General features: G+C 39.6%; 1 protein-coding gene across 3 annotated transcripts in view; it reads right to left on the bottom strand.

Moving 5' to 3' along the window:
* LOC138970642 (lactadherin-like) overlaps positions 1-22952 on the bottom strand; it is a 111543-nt gene that overhangs the window by 58249 nt on the left and 30342 nt on the right. For all 3 annotated transcript variants that reach the window (XR_011457034.1, XM_070343107.1, XM_070343108.1), the window contains exon 2: positions 19897-20019. Coding sequence is in view for 2 of the 3 variants with exons in the window: in XM_070343107.1 (XP_070199208.1) it covers positions 19897-20019 (123 nt within the window). In the remaining variant the exon portion in view is untranslated. The remainder of the gene's footprint in view (positions 1-19896; positions 20020-22952) is intronic.

Raw genomic sequence — 22952 nt, 5'->3', positions numbered from 1 at the left:
CAATGAACTCCACGAATATTTAAAGTCAAAAATTGTTGATGTAAGCATGAAAGTTAGGAAGGAAGTGTTCTTTTTTAATCCGGAAGATATCACATCATCAGCAAGTGCCATTGAAAAGTTAGTTGAGGGATATAGACACATACAAAGACAGGAGGCAACTTCAATGGGCTTCAATTTGCAATATGGAATGGTTCTAGAAATCGCATTTAAGTTTTATGAAGCAGAACAAGGCATTCATAATGAGACCTGGGATGGCTGGTTGGAAAGAAACGTTAAAATTTCTTCTACGTATGCACGGAGATTGAGGGAGATTGCCCGTTTACTATTTCCATACAGAGCCAAATTCAGCACAGTTGGGATGTCTTTTTATGAAGTCTTCAACATGAGAAAAGAACTCAAAACCATGTTTGAAAAGAATGAGGATATCAGGCTTTATTGGGCTGAGAAAGTGACGTCAATGGTTCCAAATATACATCAACAGCAATCACAAGAGTAGGAAAAAAGAGTTAGAGCTAACACTGCAATCAGGTCACGCAACTGGCAGTTGCGCCAAAATAGGTCAACACCCTGCTTCGCGATTGGGCTGAGAAAGTGACGTCAATGGTTCCAAATATACATCAACAGCAATCACAAGAGTAGGAAAAAAGAGTTAGAGCTAACACTGCAATCAGGTCACGCAACTGCCAGTTGCGCCAAAATAGGTCAACACCCTGCTTCGCGATTGGGCTGAGAAAGTGACGTCAATGGTTCCAAATATACATCAACAGCAATCACAAGAGTAGGAAAAAAGAGTTAGAGCTAACACTGCAATCAGGTCACGCAACTGCCAGTTGCGCCAAAATAGGTCAACACCCTGCTTCGCTTCGCTTCGCTTCGCTTCAAAGGCTGCCTTCGGGCGGCCGCCGAGTGTTAACTTATTCAATTGACTTGTTTATTTGATTCAAGCTTTTGATAAGTGTACTTGGTGGCTGCTTTGAAACTCAACAAAGCCTTCTCCCCTTTCACAAACACTCCCCTTTCACAAGCAACGTTCTCTTCCCCGCTGCAGTCAAAACAAAGCTGTCATAGCGGGTTTTCCCGATTGACAAACATTCTTATTACACACTCAGACTATTTGGAGTCGCGTTTGTTCTCCAGTGTCCAATTGCATAAGAATATTCTGGTGATGAATAAACGCGCTTTGTGTCATTAGCATCTAAAGATTTCTTGTTTACAATAGTTGTGTTGATCTGATGAAGCGCGGAACTGATCTTAGGGTTGTCATGGTGAAACACTCGCTTCTGAAACAGTGCTTCCTTGTAGTTATCATGCGATATGCTCGACTTTACAACCTGTTTGCTTACACCCTTTGCTTTTTTAACCACCCCTTTCTCACTTGCAACACTGTACATCTTTGCACGCAATCCAACATACTCCTTAATTATCTTCCCATTCATTTCATCTTTCATCTTTCCAATAACCTTCTTGTTAACATTTGAGTGCAATGGTGATTCTTTAGGGTAGTCGCAAGTGTCATAAAAAGAATCTTTTCCTTTTACTGCAGGACTTTCAGCTTCTAGATCTTTGTAAATGTCATCCGCTGGAATGTCAAGTAAGAATGAATCTGTGTCTGTGTAAAGTACTCTCGATTTGGGATATCTTGGTTTCAAATAATCATACAAAAACTCAAGCATCAACAGTTTTGACAACTCTAGCACAGTAAAGCCTATGAATACTGGTTTGTCAAGCTTGACTACAAGTTTTTTCATTAAGATACCATACAGCTGTTCATGAAAGTATTTAAAGTCTTGATACTGTGGTTTGGATGTCAGCTTGATGGCCTCATTTTCTCTTGTAACAAGTCTAACATCCTTTCTCTTGTGTGGGTTTTCCATTGTCTTACCAAAGCAACTGTTGTTCATCAGTTTAAAAAAGTCTTTCTCTGATGCATCAGCGGCTTTGGTTCTCAGTTCTGTGTTTTTCATGATGTAAGGTTTCATAAACTGTTCTTGATCAAATAAAATTATACGATGAACAGCCTTCAAAATTAATCCATGTCTAATGTAAAACTGTAACAGTCTGTAGTGACACACATACTTCTTTTTGTGAAACAGATTGGGCACCAGCTTTGGAGGTTCTCTTGGGTTTACTTTTAACCTCTCAGCCGCTAAAGGATAATCATTATGTAGATCATGAAGTGATAGTGGATAGTCTAAGTCAACTTCCAGTATCCATCCCTTTCGACTGTCTGGGCCTGCTTTTAATATTGTCAGCACAACACATTGTGAAAATGGTCCTGAATAGATCTTAAAGTTCCGAAGTGGAAGCGTCTGACACATTGCCCAACCATACAAATTGTTTGCATCTAGATACATGATGTAATTAGAAGGTTTCATAGGATCAAAGTCGTCCAAGTATTTGTTGTTGGCTTTGCAGTAATTGTGTGAAGCCATACTGATTCCTCCACGTAGTCCATTTTCAATCATCTGAAGTGTAGGTAGATCTGATAGCAAGTCAATCTTTACTCCTGTAAATCTAAGAAATGCATCCCAGCTCATGCCTGGTGCAGATATGTAATGTGAAGGATCTAGATTGTAGTGCTTCATACATGTTCTTCTGTAATTCTCAAATATATCTGCAAGTAAACAAACATCAGCCAACAAATATTGATCATGATAATCACCCATTGTATTACATCCTAATTTATTCCATGCAGTCTTAGCGTGTTCATAGTCTTCGTCACTTATACCTTTACCCTTCAGCCGTGAGAAGTAAGCATCCTTTGGTGGTAACTCATCTTCATCAAACCTCTCCCACGAATCCATGTATTCATATGGATAGACTCCCTTTCTAACTAAGTCACTGTCAAAGTACTTACATGTGATTGGGAAAGCAGTTAGTGATGAAGATAAAGACTCAAGTGTTCCCATCAGATGTTGAGCAGAATCGTAGAAGTATAAACTATTCAGAGTAAAGGCCATGTACTTTTCTGAAGACTGCGCAATGCATCTTGCTTTGTATTCATCAGTTACTGCCTGCATGATCAGATGTGAATCATAACCGCGCAAGTTATGGAAGAAGATTGGAAGCTTCCAAGTCTTAGGATCAAACTTTAATTGTAGATTACATTTGCTGTGTGCTGCTCCTCGGAACTGCCCACTTACATGATCATGATCTCTTACTATTGGATTGTCTGTGTTTGGTGTTAGACTTTGTTCGCATATCCAACACTGTGTGGTAGAGTTAAACTGTTCTTGGTCTTCAGGTTTCATAACAATGTCTGAAAGATTCAGTTGTTTGGAGCAGTCATTTCGCACTTGGTTCATTTGCTGTAAGAAGTTCTTTGCTGCATTAGGTCCTCTGTACAATTGCGGTTTAGAATGTTTACCATCTGAACTAACAACAATAAATGCATATGAACAGACTTGATGATTACTTAGAGTTACTGTTTTAGGTAGGTCTTTTGGTAAAGGTCCTTCATATGGCACAATGATAGATTCAAAGTCAGCATAAACAACATAAGGACTTTTCTGTAGTTTGCATACATTCTTAAAATACACTTTGCTGTCTGGCGGTGGTGTTGTTAACTTCACAACCGCATCATCAACGCTCTTACAATGTTGCTTGTGTATAAGTGCTGCATGAATTTATGGAATACGCAAGAGACATCGCCTACAAAAGTCTTGTTTACTATTGTGATTGCTTGTGCTCGCCATCAGTCTACTCATTGTACGAATCAAAGTGTAATGATATTTTACACCATCAGTCATTAGTAACATGTCAACATGGTTAGTATCACAATCACCAATCGTTGGTGAGTTCTTTGATATTCTGACTGGTTTCAGTTCATCTTCCTCATCCCACGTGTAAACATTTACGGTGATGGGTTTGTTTTGCTGTTCAAATTTGTCAATGCTTGTAATGCTGACAGGAAATTCAATACCAGTAAAGTTTAGTTTATTTCTGTATGCATGATAGTTAGACACTCTTTCTGCATTTTTCTTTACACTGTACAGTCTTGCCAGAACACACCACATAAAACATTTGTCATCATCATTCTTTATGTTCAGCACAGCACGTTTTTTGACAAGAGCAGGAGGTAAAGGTATGTAACTTCTACCTCTGATGGGGGCAAATTTACTTAGCTTCAATTCTATTTTTAGAATTTCACCTTCTGACCATCCGGATCCTTTCATCTTTGCATCCTCTGCAGCTTGCTCAAACCGTTTCATCATTTCATCTGCCCAGTTTCCATTCAATTCTGCCATAGAATTAAGTGCTAGTTGTCTGGTTGAAACATGAACTTCTAGCACCTCATCACTGACTGTTTTGTATTTTATTAAACTGACTATCTGCACTTTTACTGGAGGTTCAATCAACAAATTGTTTGGAATTTGTTCAATGGCGTCTTGCACACTGGACTGCACATTTTGAGGATCTGTTACTTGTAATTCAACGGTGTCAAATACTGTCGATAAAGATTCTAATACAGAGTCTTCCATCGCTGTGAGTTTGATTTTATAACTCAAAATAAAAATATAAATTAAAAAAATGAAGTTGCTTCCATTTTTGTTAACACTATAAAATCTGAAATACAAAATCATTTAACATTTGTACCACGTGGAACTAATTGTAATTCCTCTTTTACAAAGGCTCTTTGCGGTGCTGGCTCTCTCAAGTAATATATAGGTGGATTTGTCTCTACTACTCTCTTGATTTCATGAATGTCAATACTCCAGATTGGATCCGTTGCACGCTTCCTGCTGTCACCCTCAGCTTCACCGGGTGCATATAAATATCTGACTTTCTGATTGAAAGGTAGTAATGCCACTGGTGTTGTTGACTTTGGAGCAACAGGTATTGTTTTCTGTTTGATTGCATCAACTGGTCTTAACCCTGTAGCTTTAAATACCTCCAGATTCATTGCTCTAAGTACTGATGGTAATCTTTTGACCCATTCAGTGTTACGCAATTTACTTTCTGTGTCCAAAAATTCCTGATGGTACTGATATGAAAACAGTTTTTCTGCCAACTGTTTGTTAAAGCTCTCAACAATAGCCTGTGACCTGTGGTTTCCTGGAATACCTCTCTTCACTGTAACATGATGTTTTAACAGAAGCTGGTTGACAGCTCCTTTAAACTCCTTACCATCATCGCACTGAATCATTCTGGGATACTTTAGTGGTCCACGTCTGTAAATTTCTTGCAGGGCAACAGCTGTAGCTATAGCACTTTTCTCTGTCAACGGTTCAGCATCTTTGTATCTTGTTGCAACATCAACTACAGTCAGTGCATACTTATATTTCTTCCTTCTGACTGTGTCATGCGGTAAATACAGCAGGTCTATTTGATGAGTGTCATTCGGTTTAATGTTAACAAAGTGTGGTCGTGTAATTTTTCTTGGTGCAGGTAAATAGATCTGCCAAACTGCCTGCTTTGACAACCATTTCTTTGCTATATCTTGAGAAACACCTGCTGCGTCACTGAGCTTGTCAATAGCAGTTCTTCCTTTCCAGTATCCTTTTGGGGAATAATATATTTTAGATAACAAAGCATCACTCATGGTTTTTTAAATGACAGAATATTAAGATTTGACAGCACGCGCAATAAAGTAAACAACAGCCATACCAATAACAATGAAAACAATCTCGCCCACCTTCTGCTCTTCTGAAGGCTGATAAAAGTCACCCAGTTTTGGAGGAGCACTTGTCTTCATTTTCTTTCCAGTTACAAGATAGTATTCTTGAATGGCTGCATCAACATTGGCAAAGGTTTTGTTTGCATGTCCTTGCTGCCTGAGTTTATCATTCATAAAGTCTAACTGCGCAATTCGTTTCTTCTCGTATTCATCCTGTGCTTTCGCCAGTTGTTCCATGGCTTTGTTGTGCCTTTCCCTCTCTTCACCATTTTGCAGTTTAGAAAACAAATAGTTGCTGCCAGAAAATGCAAGCGCATTTACAATCGCACCTCCCACCATCATAACCAAGCTAGCCATTTTATTGTCTTACATGTTTATATTTTCTGGAATAATTCCTTGCTTCACCAGGAAGTCTTTTGTTGCAAAGGAAGCTGTCACAACACCAATTAGTTTAGCACCGTCTTCGAAGTCTAACTTTCCCAAGTCAGCTGGTTTCATTCTGAGGAGACTTTTACCCAGCATTGTGTAACCTACACTCAAGCCTCCAATCACTGCAGCGTGATAAACTAGATTAACTATTGTCTTTTCAGAACTCATTTTTATGTTATCAAAATTAAAATATTAAAATTATTCCATATGAAATGAATCCACTGCAGGTACTACTGTGGGCTTTGTTATTGTTTGTACTGCTTTGTTTGTTGGTTTTGGTGTTTCTGATTTTGGTTTTTCTGATTTTGGTGTTTCTGACACTTTATATTTGCCTTGCCAAAGTTTGTAAAGCAAGTATCCACCTCCTCCAACAACAGCTGCTACAGCTACTTTTCTGTATGATAGAAATGAAGATTTTAATTCTTGATCAGTTTGTGTGACCTTAGTCACTTCAGGAATGTTTGGTGTCTGCTCAACTTCAGACATAATGTTCTGCTTTGCCTTTTGATTTAACTTTTTTTGTCTGTTCCATTCGGCTAGTTTTTTTCCTGCTTCTACTCTACCAGGTTTCTTTGTCACTGTGTTCACTTCTGGTATTTTTGTCTGCTCCACTGTCTGCTTCAACTGATCTGTCATCTTTTTTATTCTGAAAATTAATGTGTTTGAAAGTAATTAATCCAGCAACAAATGGTACTAATAAAGCACCAAATCGATAATACAGGCCACAGGCAAGAGATTCGAGGGACTTGGAAACAACAGGGTCATGAGTTAGATCATGTGTTAAGTCTTCCTCCGAGTCGAGAGGTGTAAAATGTCCAAAAATCTTTGTGTACAAACCTATAACAGTCTGTCCAATACTTCTAACCATCTTAGAACCAAGCACTGATTCATACCGTCCATGATACTTTTCTATATCTTCTGAGGAAAGATGTTGTACTTCTTCCACAGTTAACTGCTGCCCAAGGTAGTGTTTTGTTTTTCCACAAACAGCAAGTGAATACAATCTTTCTTTTTTATTAGGTATAGTCCTACTGTCACAGATTTCAATATCTGTAGCAGTCTGCATCAGCAATTCATCACAGTTCATTTTATTTTGATGCAGAATAAAATTAAAATCTAGTAATTAAACTTGAGTAAGAACTTGGGTAGGAACTTAACAAGAACTTAGGTAGGAACTTGAGTAAGAACTTAGGTAGGAACTTAACAAGAACTTGAGTAAGAACTTGACAAGAACTTGGGTAAGAACTTGACAAGAACTTGACAAGAACTTGAGTAAGAACTTGGTAAGAACTTGAGTAAGAACTTGACAAGAACTTAGCAAGGATTTCTACAAACATACATACTGAACTGGTTGATCAGTTTTTAAAACCAGTTTCGAGTGCTTAGAAGATTTCAGATTATTCTTTATTCTTTCTCTCTCCTGTTTGTTTTCAATGACATCATTTTCTCGAAGACACTCTTCAAAACTGTCACGGTCCTTTGAATAGAACAATGTTATTGTTTTGAGTTGCTCTCTAAAGTCTTTCAGAACTGCATTGTATTTTTGTGTTAATATCCAAACTGATATTAATGCATGTCGTCCACTGAATGCAAGCTTTGCTAGTGCACTTTTCTTTCTAACAATGTCACGTTCTGCTGCACAGTCATCAATAATAAACAGTGTTGGCGTGTTCTGAAAAAGATCGAAATAATGCTCCAAGCAAACATTTAGACGATCAGAAGGATTTACAATAAATATATTTTGATCAGACCATATGAATTTTCTCTCCTTGTATGTTCTGTTATGCTTTATGGTTGGACAGAATATGACTATGTGTTCAAAGTGATTTATGTAAACAGTCTGTAATAAATCCAAAACATATCTTGTTTTGCCGCAACCTGTTGCCCCACAAATCAAAGAACAGTGTGGATCTTTTGGAAGAAAATCTAGATACTTCATTTTAACACGTTCAATAAACAATATCCTGTAATCTGCTTTCAGAGATGTTTAACTGCGCATCTGACACAACAAACACGTAGATCTTAACTGATTTACTACTACTCCCTACTTCCTTTTCAATTTGTATTGTGATTCCTTCTGATCCGTTTTCAATTCGCCTTCCACTTCCATGCAGTTTGTTGTCGTCAGTTGTTCTGAGATCCAGCCATAACGCATATTTATTTGTCAAGAAATCTTCTACGCCAACACCGTGTAAATGTAGATCTTTAGCCACAAGATCAGATGTTGGGTCTTTCAATCTTCCTCCAGTAAAGTACTTTCTTGCTTCATCATAGTGTTGGTATGGCAGCATGCCAGATGCAAATATTTGGTTTGGCTGCCCTTCAATTGTGCAATATACTCTATTGATTAGTGGATTGTAAAACTTTTCTATTTGCCTTTCATATGAATCTTTTGGTTCCTCAAACAACATAAGTATTCCCTTCATTGACCTAGCTGGTGTATTCAAGTTAATGTTCCAGATTGGATCAGCCTGGCTTTTTGAAAGTGTACTGTGATTCAACACTCTTTCATAATAGATAGGCAGCTTAGAACTGTACTGATTTTCTATAAGTCTAGCCAGTTCAGGATGGTTTACAACATCAAACTCTAAAGAAATTCCAGACACCTTATACTTTGCTTCCGGGTCTTGTGAAAGCATAACACGATCATAACTATTGAAAGTCAGGTCGTATGACAGCCTGTCACGCAATGCTCCTTGATAGAAGGGAGGATGTGAATTTATGAGTTCAAAGTCAAGTGGAATACAAAATTTGTTTCCAAAAGCAACATTGACAGCGTTATCTTTTTTGTTGTCAGCTTTATCTCCTGCTCCTATTCTAACTTTTATCCCATTGTCTGACTGAATCCCTTGAAACACTCTGTTTTTCTTTTCATTGTCAGTCAACCAATTATCTGCATAAACTAAAAATACATCTGCATTATTCAATGACATCACTTCCCGCCCTTCCAGTTTGACAGTAATCTTCCTCACAATTGCTCTTCCTACATTATAAGCCAAAGTCCTATTTTCATCTGAGCCAGATTCTAATTCTAATTTGAATGATAGTCTTACAGTGCCTGGTACAATAACATCGTTCTTACCTAGATTAGGAAACCTAACAGTAAGTATTTCATTCTGATCAATAGTAGAAGGATTATTTGTAACTATAACTGTTTGCCTTATTCCTTTTACCCCGAGAGGTTCTTTCAGCCTTCTGTAAGGATCAAGAACAGAACCGAACGATTGTGCCATCTTTTTTTATTTTCAAAATAAAAAATAAGTTACAAATGGCAGAAGGTGGATTTGAAGATTTATTTGAGCCAGCGGACGACATGAGCGAAGCAATCCCTTTGGTTCCCTACCATCATTCACTGCATTATGAGGTGGCACGACATGAACTTCTGGAAGGTAAAGTTAGAGATTTCTACAAAAGTTTAGGAGAAGAACCTGATGTTTTAGATCCAAACCAGTTCAAAATGGAAGCAAATCATTTATATACAACTAGCGATAAAGGAGAAAAAGTCCAACTTACATATAAATCTAATCCTGCTAAGTTTCTATCAAAAGTTTCACTAAAACAAAAACTTACTGCTAATCGACTTAGGCAATTAGATATTGTGCCTAGCACACGGTCATCACCTTCCCATGTTGTTTCCTTACTTCAACAAGCAGAACTAGGACTACCAACTGCTACTCAAATAGAATCTGTTCCATTGCAAGATCTTAATAAACTTGCAGATGAGGCTGATCAACTTATACAAGAGATAGAGACTTCTTTTTCTGAGGAAACTTCACTGAAGACTCCACATGAACTATTACCTATGAGAGAAATAGAAGCCCTTAATCAATCACTACAAACCATCAGAGGTGAAATAGCAAATAATCTGTCAAAACTAGGTCAGCTGGATGAAGATATAAACAAAGAGAAACAAAAACTTGCTGATGCTGATGATTTGAACCTAGAACAAGAAGTAAAAAACAGAATTTCTAAGCGTTTAAAAGATTTGCAGGAGGAGAAAGCCATAAGGTTAGAAGTTCTAAGTAACAATAGAGAACAACTGAGAACACAGGTCAGCAGAATAAAAAATACAATTCAAAGAATCCTTTACGAAGACACAACTCTTGCTGAAAGAATTAGAACGCTTTTCAGAGAGCAGGGAATCACAATAGCTAGTATACTAACTGCGTTAGGATTTGCAATAAGCACATTAGTGTTAACACTCACAGGTGGCACTGTCACACCTCCACCTCCACCTTCACCTTCATCTCCATCTGATCCGGGATGGGTAAAGAAACAACTCAAACACATTGCAGAACTATTAAAGAAACTAGCAGCAAAAGCTTTGGATGCACTTCCAGGAATCATTGGTTCAATTGTTAGCTGGCTGTTATCTTTTGCAGGTAAAGTTGTTGGTTTCATGGCTGAACATCTCTGGACTCTAATAGTTTTAATTGCAGGTGTTCTGCTAACGAGAATAAAGCAAAAGTAAGCCTACACCCACTCCACCAATTACTAGAGCAGTCTTCTGCGATTCATGATCATCACTAATACTAACAGCTTGATCATCCCTAGTGACAGAATGATCTTCACCTGCAGCGTGATCTTCACTTGTCACGCTTTGTTTCTGTTCATTGTGATATGGCTGTAACATCGTTCTGATTTCTGAATTCAGTTCTTCACCCTTTCCAAGCGGCTGGGTGTCACTAGCAATAATGATTTCATTGTTATAATTTGTTATTGTTCCAATCTGCAGCTGGAGATCAGAAGGTAACATGTAAAGGCCGTTACCAACAGCAAAGTCAACTTTTGATCTTGCATAACGGAGAGAGTCTTGATACCTTTTGATGCTGGAAGGCAGATCAACTGCAGAGTTTATGACATCTTCTAAATTTGATAACAACTGTTTCTGTGCACCAAACCCTGTGCTTGTTCTCATTATGTTTGATCGTGTCTGTGCCTGCGAGCCTAGCAAGCACCACGCATATGTTCGGATAGATTCATTGATCCTTTCAACACCTGATCCAGTGAAACCTTTGCCGGTGTCTAATATAAAAGTAGTCCATGCATTGTGGTGCTGTTGTTCTATTGATCCTAACTGTACCTGCACATTTGAAGAAAAAGATGTATGACCTGGCCAGTAATCAAAATTATACCTCCTGTGGACACCCCATAAATATAGTGTTCCCATGCCATGGTTTTTGTCTTGCTTTTGCCTAAAGTCGGTCTTAAAATCTATATTGAATTCATTGCAGAGACGCTCATACACTTTCATGTTTATCCTATTGTTGAATGGGTTCCAGCTCTTTTCATGCGGCATTGGTGCCTGAAGTTCAGACAAGATTCTCCTGCACTGATAGTAAACGTGAAATGTGTACACACACTTTGTCAGTAAGTTTGAATTATTCATGTGGTCTGCATAGGACACTCCACATCCTGTGGTTGCACAGAATATTGCAAAGTTTAACTGATTCTGATAGAACTGAATTGGGTGAGAGTTCCACATCTTTGGAACACTATCATTTTTGATTGGGGGATTTAGGTAAGAATGGAATGGGTCAGGCACTTTAACGCGAATGGATTCTGTTTCTGTTACAGCAAAGTCCAACTCATGGAAAGAAATAGTCTTTGGATTGTAATATGGTCCAGTTTTGTATTTAACGTCTTTGTTGAATTTATACTGACTCATTTTTGTTGTTGAATAAAAAATGTTTATCACACTAACAAATGTGAAGACTGGTGTGCCAGTTAAACTTGCAAACCCTATCAACAATCAAAATGGAGGAATGAAAGTTGCACTGCATGAAATTATGTACAAGGTTACTTGGTATAATATCAGTAAAAAAAAGAATAACAACTGGGTTAGAATTAATGGTAAAACACATTCTGTAGAAGATGGTTACTATGACTTCTGCACTTTAGAGAAAGAATTGTTTGCTCCAGTAGGTATTACAGCGAGTTTAAATCATGCAAGTCTCATTGCTACTCTTACTATGCCCAAAACTAGAGAAGTAAACGTTGAGTTTCCAACCAAACTCCTTGATATGCTTGGAATTACAAAAATATACAAGGGAACACGTCCCATTGACATGGATGTTAACAGTGTACTGTTTGTTCACATGAGAGAGCTTAACACATCCTATAATCTGTTTAATGATCAGCGTTCTGATCTGCTTAGAATTCTTCCACCGAGTGATGCCTCTTTTTGTAAAATGCACGTGCCAACATTTAAGACACTTCAGTTCAAGGACTTGGAGGAAGGGTGTCATGAATTCCTACACATTGATCTGAAAAATCAAAGTGGACAACCAGTTGATTGTTTGTTTAACATTACATTGGAAATAGTTCCATAAAATATTGAGTATTAAAATGTCGAGTGGACCTACAATAGCTTATCCTGTTGCATGTTCAACTATAGAGTTGAAAGATTTAGCAGACGCTATCGACTTTGAGAGCAATGCTGAAGTTGGTGCAGTGTATGCATTCGAGTTTACAGACACCGGTTATTACAAGAGAAAGGAAATCGACGATGAAAAGAAACCAAGATTCCTCAAACTAGGTCAAATCCGTGATGTTAATGTACCTGATCCAATTGTCGATGACATATACTACATGTGGAAACATCAGAATAAAAAATGGGTACTTAGTCCTGTTATGAAAAAGATTGACTGGGAAATGAAGTTTGAATTTGTGAGTCCATACACTCTTGTTGGAAAAGACGACACATTCCGTAAGTCAATCAATGCTAAACCACTAATTGTTAGCCTTGTTCCTGCGATTAACAGCAGGGGAGAAGTTGCAGTTAAACCTTTCCATAAGAACAACTATCTCATTCACAGAAAACAAAGTGTTGAAAAGGACGCTGACACCATTGTCGATTTTATACCCAAGCTTCCAATAGGGCAGAATGCAACTATGATATTTGATATAGTTGTCAGGAAAAGGGAAGAAACCACAAACACTGTTCTAATGAGAGGAATAAATCTCAACTGGAGACCATTAAATGTTGAAGAAGTCAGAGTATTTATTGCTGTTCAAAAGGATTCTAACACAATAAAAAAACAGACGTCAAACCAAAATGTTGTTGTTAACGCAGATATAAATAATTTAACAGAAATAAGAAGTATTAATCTTACTTATCTTGATTTGATTGCTTTCTACTATACAGATAAGGTGTTAAGCAATGAACAGCTTCAAAGCTTAGCAGAAACACTGGCCAGTGAGAATTAAGATAAATATTTTATATTTTGCATTAAAAAGATGACTAGCAGTGTGAAGCTTTATCCTAATATTGATGAAAGTGCAGCAGAAAGTCAACAATTCAGACTGGCACACATTAGTAATATACAAAAACAACTAGAAGATGAATTAGAAAAATATTCTCGCGCTAGACGTAAGTACTCAACAACTTACAACAGCCTTTCTAATGCCAGCACTGGTTCTACTATCCTTGCATCAGCTGCAGGTGTAACGGGAACAATTCTGTTAGCTACCGGAGTAGGGACTCCAGTTTCTCTAATCCTAGGTGGTGTCGCAGCAGCAGTTGGTGGTTTATCATTTATAGCATCAGCTATAATGAAAAAAATTGTGAAAAAGCTTGAAAAACACGAATCCATTTCCACTCTTGCATCATCAAAATTGTCTAGCCTAAAACTGTCTATCAGTAAAGCACTTGAAGATTCAAAAGTTTCTGACGAAGAATTCAAACAGATACAAACAGACTTTGATGACTACAAAAGTAAGAAAGCAAGTATTCAAACAAAAACACGAGCTGAATATAACAAGCCACTCGATATAGAAGATCTGAAAAAGCAGTTTTTAAAAAAGGGGATTCAAATAGGACGGGAAGAAAAAGTAAAAATAGAATCACTTGTAAAGAGTTAACTATTCGTTTAGACAGTCACATTGCATGTATCAGATATAATTCTAACAGTGAAAGAACACATGAAGTAAAGTTTGTAAATGAGAGAGCGTATTGAGCTTAAGAATGTTGTATAAGAGAAAGGGAGAATGTACGTTCTGGGTTACTGATTCCGACAGACCCGGCATTGGTTCAAAACAACCTTACTTTACTTTATTTTTTTTGTATGGATTTATGCAGTATTTTTCTGATTTTGTCGCATGTTTCATTTTAGTAAAAGTTTAGTCCAGAAGCCTATTTTGCGTTAATATTTAGGGTCTGTCGGAATCGGTGAGCCAGAACGTACATTCCCCCTTTCTCTACAATACAATACTATACCGTATAGTACAGTACAATACAATACAATACAGTACAATAAAATACAATACAGTACAGTACAGTACAATACAATACAATGCAATGCAATACAATATAATACAATTCAATTCAAGACAAGACAAGACAAGACAAGACAAGACAAGACAAGACAAGACAAGACAAGACAAGACACTACACACACCCACACACACTCAAGCAGAACATTGGCAGTCAACAAGCTCAGCTACCCACATTTTCAGACGTTTAATTGCACACATAAAGATAAAAACAACAAACAAAGCCCCCCCCCCCCCTCACCCCCCCTCCCCCCCCCCCTCCCCCCCCCCCCCCCCTCACCCCCGGGAAATAAAAAGAACAACGCAGAACAGCAACAACAAAAAGTTGGTTTTGGGCTTTGTGTAAGAACCAGTGGGAAGAAATAAGGCATCAAGCAACGCGGAAAGATAACATCTACTATATAATACTGGTAGGATTTTCGGTGGTTTTTCGATTCCTGTGACCAAACCGCGCGGATTTGTGCCTTCTCCTTCGGTTGCTATGCCAACGTGACCCAGGAAATCGATTCCGCTAGGTCCCGACTTCCAATTTTGTCCACGAACAAAGTTTGAAGAGGTTTGTCTCGCAAATTTGAGCAGACAACAGTGAACTTTGACCTGAACTTTGACATCGCGGCGAAAGAGATCTGTGATTGGTTCTTCTTCAACTTTCGGTTCGACTAAACACGCGACCGCACCTCAGACGAACCTAGCTGTGTGTTTTATTTCTCTACCCCAGACGAACCTAAAATAATAAGAAGATAGATAGATCTGTTTATCTGTTAATGGAACTCCAAAATATTCCATAGATTTGTTTACTAAATAGTTCGAAACATTATCACCTGATAAGTCGCCGTATAACCTTATAGGTTCCAGCGACTAAATATTTTCCCCCGGTTCAACCATAGACATGTACGTCATCATGATCTCCCCTTAATTTGACCGTTATTTTGGCTGTCTTAGTGAAATGGTAAGATATATCTCTATGTTTTTTACATGTAAGTGTTCGGAAAAAATACAGTTATAGCAGCTATGTACAAAAATAAGCAGCATATGCTCTTTTCGCCAAAGTAAAGTCCTTTTTTCTTCTGGTTTCTTATATGTCACAGCACACCGCAAGCTTTTAGGCGAATAGCAAGTGAGTGGTATATATATATCATCAATTTTATAGTAGATAACGGTGTAAAATACTTACCATGTTCATGTCCGTTATACGTTTTCAATGTTCCATATGTGTCATTTAATTGTGTGTTGCTTGATGCCATGTATGTATGTGTGTGTGTGTGTGTGTGTGTGTGTACATGACTTTAAATAAGCATGGATGGATGTGTGCACTCGATTGTGTGTGTGAACCATGTATATATTTTCTGTTGTCAATTACATATGTTATACTATGCGTTTGAATCATTAAGTATTTTAGACGTCATACTTTTTTTCGTATCTTCACGATGGCTTTTTACCCGTTTAAATTTTAATGCTTCCAACTTTCAAAGCGCTGCACGGCTGGGAAGAGATGCGCACTTTTATCACTGTTGTTCATGTAGACGTAATCATGGATTCATGCAAACGTCATACCTGCTGTATTTTATTTTGTTTGTTTGTATAGTCGCGTGCGGTCGCGCAGTCTTTTTGGTCAGTTCCGATTACCTCCCATTGATGCGAAAAACAATATGACTGTTTTTTGTTATTTTTCTCTCTGTTAATTCACCAGTGGCTATGTAACATGTGTTATACCTTATAGGTTCCAGCGACTAAATATTTTTCCCCGGTGCAACCATAGACATGTACGTCATCATGATCTCCCCTTAATTTGACCGTTATTTTGGCTGTCTTAGTGAAATGGTAAGATATATCTCTATGTTTTTTACATGTAAGTGTTCGGAAAAAATACAGTTATAGCAGTTATGTACAAAAATAAGCAGCATATGCTCTTTTCGCCAAAGTAAAGTCCTTTTTTCTTCTGGTTTCTTATATGTGTCACAGCACACCGCAAGCTTTTAGGCGAATAGCAAGTGAGTGGTATATATATATCATCAATTTTATAGTAGGTAACGGTGTAAATTACTTGCCATGTTCATGTCCATTATACGTTTTCCATATTCCATATGTGTCATTTAATTGTGTGTTGCTTGATGCCATGTATGTATGTATGTGTGTGTGTGTGTACATGACTTTAAATAAGCATGGATGGATGTGTGCACTCGATTGTGTGTGTGAACCATGTATATATTTTCTGTTGTCAATGTTGTCAATTACATATGTTATACTATGCGTTTGAATCATTAAGTATTTTAGACGTCATACTTTTTTTCGTATCTTCACGATGGCTTTTTACCCGTTTAAATTTTAATGCTTCCAACTTTCAAAGCGCTGCACGGCTGGGAAGAGATGCGCACTTTTATCACTGTTGTTCATGTAGACGTAATCATGGATTCATGCAAACGTCATACCTGCTGTATTTTATTTTGTTTGTTTGTATAGTCGCGTGCGGTCGCGCAGTCTTTTTGGTCAGTTCCGATTACCTCCCATTGATGCGAAAACCTATATGACTGTTTTTTGTTATTTTTCTCTCTGTTAATTCACCAGTGGCTATGTAACATGTGTTACAGAATTGCACCGGTGTAAGGGTTAACATTTTATTTTTCACCAAGAGAATATAATTCATTATATGCGGGATAATGTGCGGGGGGGGGGGGGGGGGAGGGGTGCAAACAACATTTTCACAAGCACATAACCAACAAAATGACATCGCATGCGCAGCACACAAAGTGCGTAGCACGGGTACCACTAGTGATAGTTATGACACCGACCTAACCTTTACCTGACCTACAGAGAGACTCTCGCCAAACGTGTTTAACAATTTCTCACGACTTAGCCCCCAAAAGCAGCGCAAAGAAAACACACAGCTATTCTTTTTGTGTGTACAAAAGTCAAACACCGTGGCCAAACATTGCGCTCGAGCGAAGCCTCACGTTGGCATACTAGCGGTAAAATACTAATCAATGCGTGAAAGGAACGATAACGACACACTGCATGGTGGTTACAACACTGCCCAACAGGGGACTAAGACGCTGACATCAAGAAGTATTCACTGCGCGAACATGCCGCCATTGGGATGTACACAAAACGAGCCGTCGTGACGTTATTTTCTTGGGGAGCTATATTTTCTGCCTCCACAAAAGCATACCTTTTGGGGCTTGGGGGAGTCGGGGGGAATTTTAGCAATGCAAGCGCTTACGTTAGTTGAAAGGACCACAATGATATGACATCCTTTAAAGAGATAAGATTCAGGCCTGCCCCATCTTGAAAAGAACGCCATTATGACAGAAAGACGCGGAGGGGTTGGTTCAGGAGAAAAGCACTCTGCGGGATGTTACTTATTAAGTGGTAATTACCTCCCCTGACAACCCGGCTACCCAGACGCCCGGCATTCCTTGGCTTTACGCGCGCCACGAAGCGGCGAAGCGCTCCTTTATTATCTCTCGTGGCTTTTATTTCATTACACTCGTATAGGCAGCTCTCTAAAGCAGAGAGGAGGCATAAACCACCTGGTTGAACAATACCGTGAGCCAGTGCATTCAGTTCTCCAAGAGTCAAGGGCTTTCAATGTGGGGTTGGGTCGTCTGCCGTCAACTTGTCCGCATAATGCCAACATTTCCGCGCCATCTTGATTATGTGGGACTGACCCGGTCTCAAACTGTCAACACACACGTATTCAAAAGACCAGGTCTGAGGCGCACGAACAGAAAATGGGTGCCACCCAAACGGGATAGAACAAACCGCGGGGTCTGATTCGTTGAAATCACAACATATCTCAATTTCAACCAATCCAACACCGCGGCTAGCTCCCACCCGGTTGGTAACTTTCTCGTGCCTCTCGGCCCTGATCACTTTGCTGAAGTGAAGTCTGACAGCAATCACCAGATGTGAACAAAATTAGCACAATCATTACACAAACGTCATTGTCTAGTCTAATGTTGTGTCACAGTTTAATTTGCTGACAATAACTGGCTCATTGGTAAAACTGTAGTACTTTTGCGACACTGATTCTAGTAGTTTGATCAGTGGCGTAACACGTACATCCACCAATATATCTGCGTGTGTCTGGATTCTAGGTCAAGGTCGTGTTCAATGAAGGAGAACGACTCGTTGTGGCCATCTCTTTGACATTCTTGTACATGTATAATTTCGTTCAATGTCACAAACACAGTAGCACTTTTGCCTAGCGCATACGTCTTCTTTTTATTTATATTTTCCAGGTCAACTTTATTTTTCGAGAACTGCTTTGCTGTGTACTTCGGTACTTTCCTCAGTTTTGTGAAAAAGTCACTTGTATCCAAACATAATCATTTGTAATCGAAGTGTAGACCAAGGTCGTGGGCTCTGCATACTTCTTTGGGCTGCTTTGAAACTGGAGTACTTTGCTTCTTCGGTGTTGCAAAAACGTGTCACTTTTCAAAAACGAAGAGCTGGTAATTTTTTTTTTTTAGGCGCCGACAAAAAAGTAAAGGGTTGGGTCGTCTTACAAAATGACAGGTGGATGAAATGACTGATAAGTGTGGGAATGCCAACCAACAGCGTTTAAATCTTTTCTTCTTCCCCGTCCAACAAAAATTCCTGTCGAAATTATGGGACACTGACGTTGAAAACCCGGTAGTCAACGCGCAGAGAAGAATAATATAGAGGAGAAATGTTACGAGTTGGTAAACGCACAGGGACAAAAACTAGCGAGCAGCAATGTAACGAGTTAAGAAAACAGAAGTTTTGCTTTGACATGACGTTGCGTTGCGTTCTATGCGTGCAGCGATCATAATTTGATACGCGATAAATCACCGTTCAGCAAGTCAACCCATGGTGTCATTCATTCAGTCTTGTCAGCCGTGAACCAAGTTTGCGCAAAGACATATCCTGTTTGCCTTTCCTGGTTGCATGCGATATTAATCATTTGCGTTGCACTGTGGTCGAGTTATGTTTTTTTTTCTTTATTCTCATGAATTCAAAATGCAACATAAGAACAAGATTGCGAAACACGGAATTTCCTTTTATGTGCCATTGCATTTTGATTTGATTGAATGCTACCGCATCAGCTTAGCATAACTTTAGCGCATCGGTTTTACTCGCAAAAAGTTAAGAAGTTGCTCGTCTTTGACCCTCAAAAAAACACGAACAAACAAAAACTACCTGACACACATACACACACACACACACACATACGCACACACACACACACACACACACACACACACACACAGAAAAAGGTTCACAGGCGGAGAAACATAAACACAACAACAACAACAACAACAACACGAAAACCAGACCGACCGACCGACAGATCAACCGACCGACAGACCGACCGACAGTCAGTCAGACAGACAGACAGACAGACAGTCAGACAGACAGACAGACAGACAGACAGACAGATAGACAGACAGACAGTCACGTAGACAGACACATAGTAACCCTTCAAGCACCTTCCCATTGATTGTTGTTATAGTATCAACAACATCAACGATGACAACAACAATTAGAAACCCGGAAACCCAGACAGACAGACAGAAAGACACATGGTAAAATATTAAGCCAGAAGAAACACCTACCCATTGGTTGCCGTATGTGTCCACGACGTAGTTCCAGTGGTACGCATCCATAGAGTAAGACACCATGAAACGCGTCACCCACTCCGTGCCGTCACCCCGTCCTTGCGTCATCACTCCCGTCACCTGCACGTCACACAACACAATTATGACGTCATCACTTTTTGTGCTGAACATGTCTTTTTACATTTAGTCAAGTTTTGACTAAATGTTTTAACATAGAGGGGGAATCGAGACGAGGGTCGTGGTGTGTGTGTGTGTGCGTGTGTGTGTGTGTGTGTGTGTGTGTGTGTGTGTGTGTGTGTGTGTGTGTGTGTGTGTGTCTCTCTGTGCGTGTGTGTGTGCAGAGCGATTCAGACCAAACTACTGGACCGATCTTTATGCAATTTTACATGAGAGTTCCTGGGAATGATATCCCCGGACGTGTTTTTCTTTTTTTCGATAAATACCTTTGATGACGTCATATCCGGCTTTTTGTAAAAGTTGAGGCGGCACTGTCACACTCTTATTTTTCAATCAAATTGATTGAAATTTTGGCCAAGCAATCTTCGACAAAGGCCGGACTTTGGTATTGCATTTCAGCTTGGTGGCTTAAAAATTAATTAATGACTTTGGTCATTAAAAATATGAAAATTGTAAAAAAACACATTTTTTATAAAACGATCCAAATTTACGTTCATCTTATTCTTCATCATTTTCTGATTCAAAAAACATATAAATATGTTATATTTGGATTAAAATCAAGCTCTGAAAATTAAAAAATATAAAAATTATGATCAACATTAAATTTTCGAAATCAATTTAAAAAACACTTTCATCTTATTCCTTGTCGGTTCCTGATTCCAAAAACATATAGATATGATATGTTTGGATTAAAAACACGCTCAGAAAGTTAAAACGAAGAGAGGTACAGAAAAGCGTACGTGCTATCCTTCTCAGCGCAACTACTATCCCGCTCTTCTTGTCAATTTCACTGCCTTTGCCGTGCGCGGTGGACTGACGATGCTACGAGTATACGGTCTTGCTGAAAAATTGCATTGCGTTCAGTTTCATTCTGTGAGTTCCACAGCTCGACTAAATGTAGTAATTTCGCCTTAGGCGACTTGTTTTTGTGTGTGATTGCTTCAGTTTGTAATCCTGTACTCCTCCCCCCTCTTATTATAGACTAACACCGTCAGGAACAAATCAAACCGATGCTTCCCTTAAACTAAGTTATTACTTGCGACAGTCACCGTTTTTACATTTAGTCAAGTTTTGTTAATTGCTTCGTTCGTCTTTGTTTCTTGACCAGTACTCTCAGTTTTGGTACCGTTGTGTTCTTAATACTCTGTATTTTGTTTTGATATAAGTCTTTTACTGGATCAAAGAAGTGATAGTCGCTAATGAATGAGTAATACTATTTTTTTTCCGATTGAAGTCCATACCGTGACTATAATTGTGAATCTGACAATTAGAAGGGTATCACCGCAACAGGAGGTCTACGTTCTTATGTACCTGTGTACGTATACCGTTCAAAAAAAGAAACGCATAGCTTGTAATATTTGGTTAATTTAGTTATATGGCTACAAGGATATCCACCAAACTGCAGAAAATGTTTATCTGGTCGTCGACCTTTCGTCCATTGCCACAAGTGAGCTCTGCACGTGACGCATGCGTTATCAGTGGCTACAATGTCAAAATTGCTCATTTGGCATGACCACTCGTCATGCTTCAGTGTAATCTCGTGAAACTCGGGGAATATTGAGCTCTCACCATGTCTTCCAAAACCCATAAAAGCGGATTGTTCGCCACAAAGAAATCAGACGACAATTCAGCGACGAAAGATGGCCCGATTGAGCAGAGAAGACCGCCAAATTGCATTGGGTCGTTTACAAGCAGGCCAAAGTGAAAGTGCAATCGCCAGGCACTTCCACGTGTCCCAGAGCACCATCAGTAGACTGTGGGTCAGGTTTCAAGCCACTGGCTCCGTTGCTGACTTGCCACGAGCGGGAAGACCAAGGGCGACAACTGCTGCTCACGACCGCTTCATACGGCTCCGCCACCTCCGGAATCGTTTCCTGTCGGCCTCATCTTCTGTCCAGGCTCTCCCCGGGCCACACCGATTATCGGACCAGACCGTGCGGAACCGCCTGCATGAAGCTGGTTTGAGAGCTCGCAGACCTCACAGAGGAGCTGTCCTCACCCGCCGCCTCACCTCGCCTCACCTCACCTCACCCGCCGCCATCGCCAGAACCGAGTGCAGTGGGGCAACCAGCACCTTCGCTGGAATCACTGGAGACACGTGTGGTTCAGCGACGAGTCCTACTTCCTGCTCCAGCGACATGATGGTCGGAGGAGGGTCTACCGGAGAGTAAACGAACGTTACGCGCCCAACTGTGTGGATGAGGCACCCGTTCATGGTGGTGGAGGCGTCATGGTGTGGGGGGCGATCAATACCGCTGGAAGGAGCACCCTGGTGCACGTCCAAGGGCGCACAACTGCCCAGCGATACGTGGAGGAAATTCTGCGCCCACACGCCCTTCCTCTTCTGGCTGACCAGGATGTCATATTCCAGCAGGACAACGCTCGCCCGCACACAGCACGACTCACCACCCAGTTCCTCACCGACCACCATGTCCAGGTGCTTCCCTGGCCATCCATGTCGCCAGACATGAACCCGATAGAACACCTCTGGGATGAATTGGACAGACGTGTGCGCAGGCGAGAAGAAGCGCCGGCAAATCACCGCGATCTATTGCAGGCACTTCAGGAGGAGTGGGACACCATCCCACAGCAAGATATCCGGCATTTGATCCAGTCCATGCCCAGAAGGTGCCGGGCAGTTGTTGCTGCTCAAGGCAGTCACACCCCCTACTGACTTGACAGCCTCGGCACCCAATCGTATTGATTGACTGATTGATTTGAAGATGCAAATGAACTGTGTGTGCATTCAAGTGTGTCCATACCAAATTTCAAACAAATAATCTAAATATTGGATTTTCTGTTAATTTTTTCGAAAAATAAAACAAATTTGGCAAGTAGCAACTATGCGTTTCTTTTTTTGAACAGTATATGTTTGG

The sequence above is a fragment of the Littorina saxatilis genome, linkage group LG7 (assembly GCF_037325665.1).
Source record: "Littorina saxatilis isolate snail1 linkage group LG7, US_GU_Lsax_2.0, whole genome shotgun sequence".
Taxonomy (NCBI): Eukaryota; Metazoa; Mollusca; class Gastropoda; order Littorinimorpha; family Littorinidae; genus Littorina; species Littorina saxatilis.
Note: the sequence above shows the minus strand (reverse complement) of the source record. Positions and strands in the feature narration are given on the sequence as shown.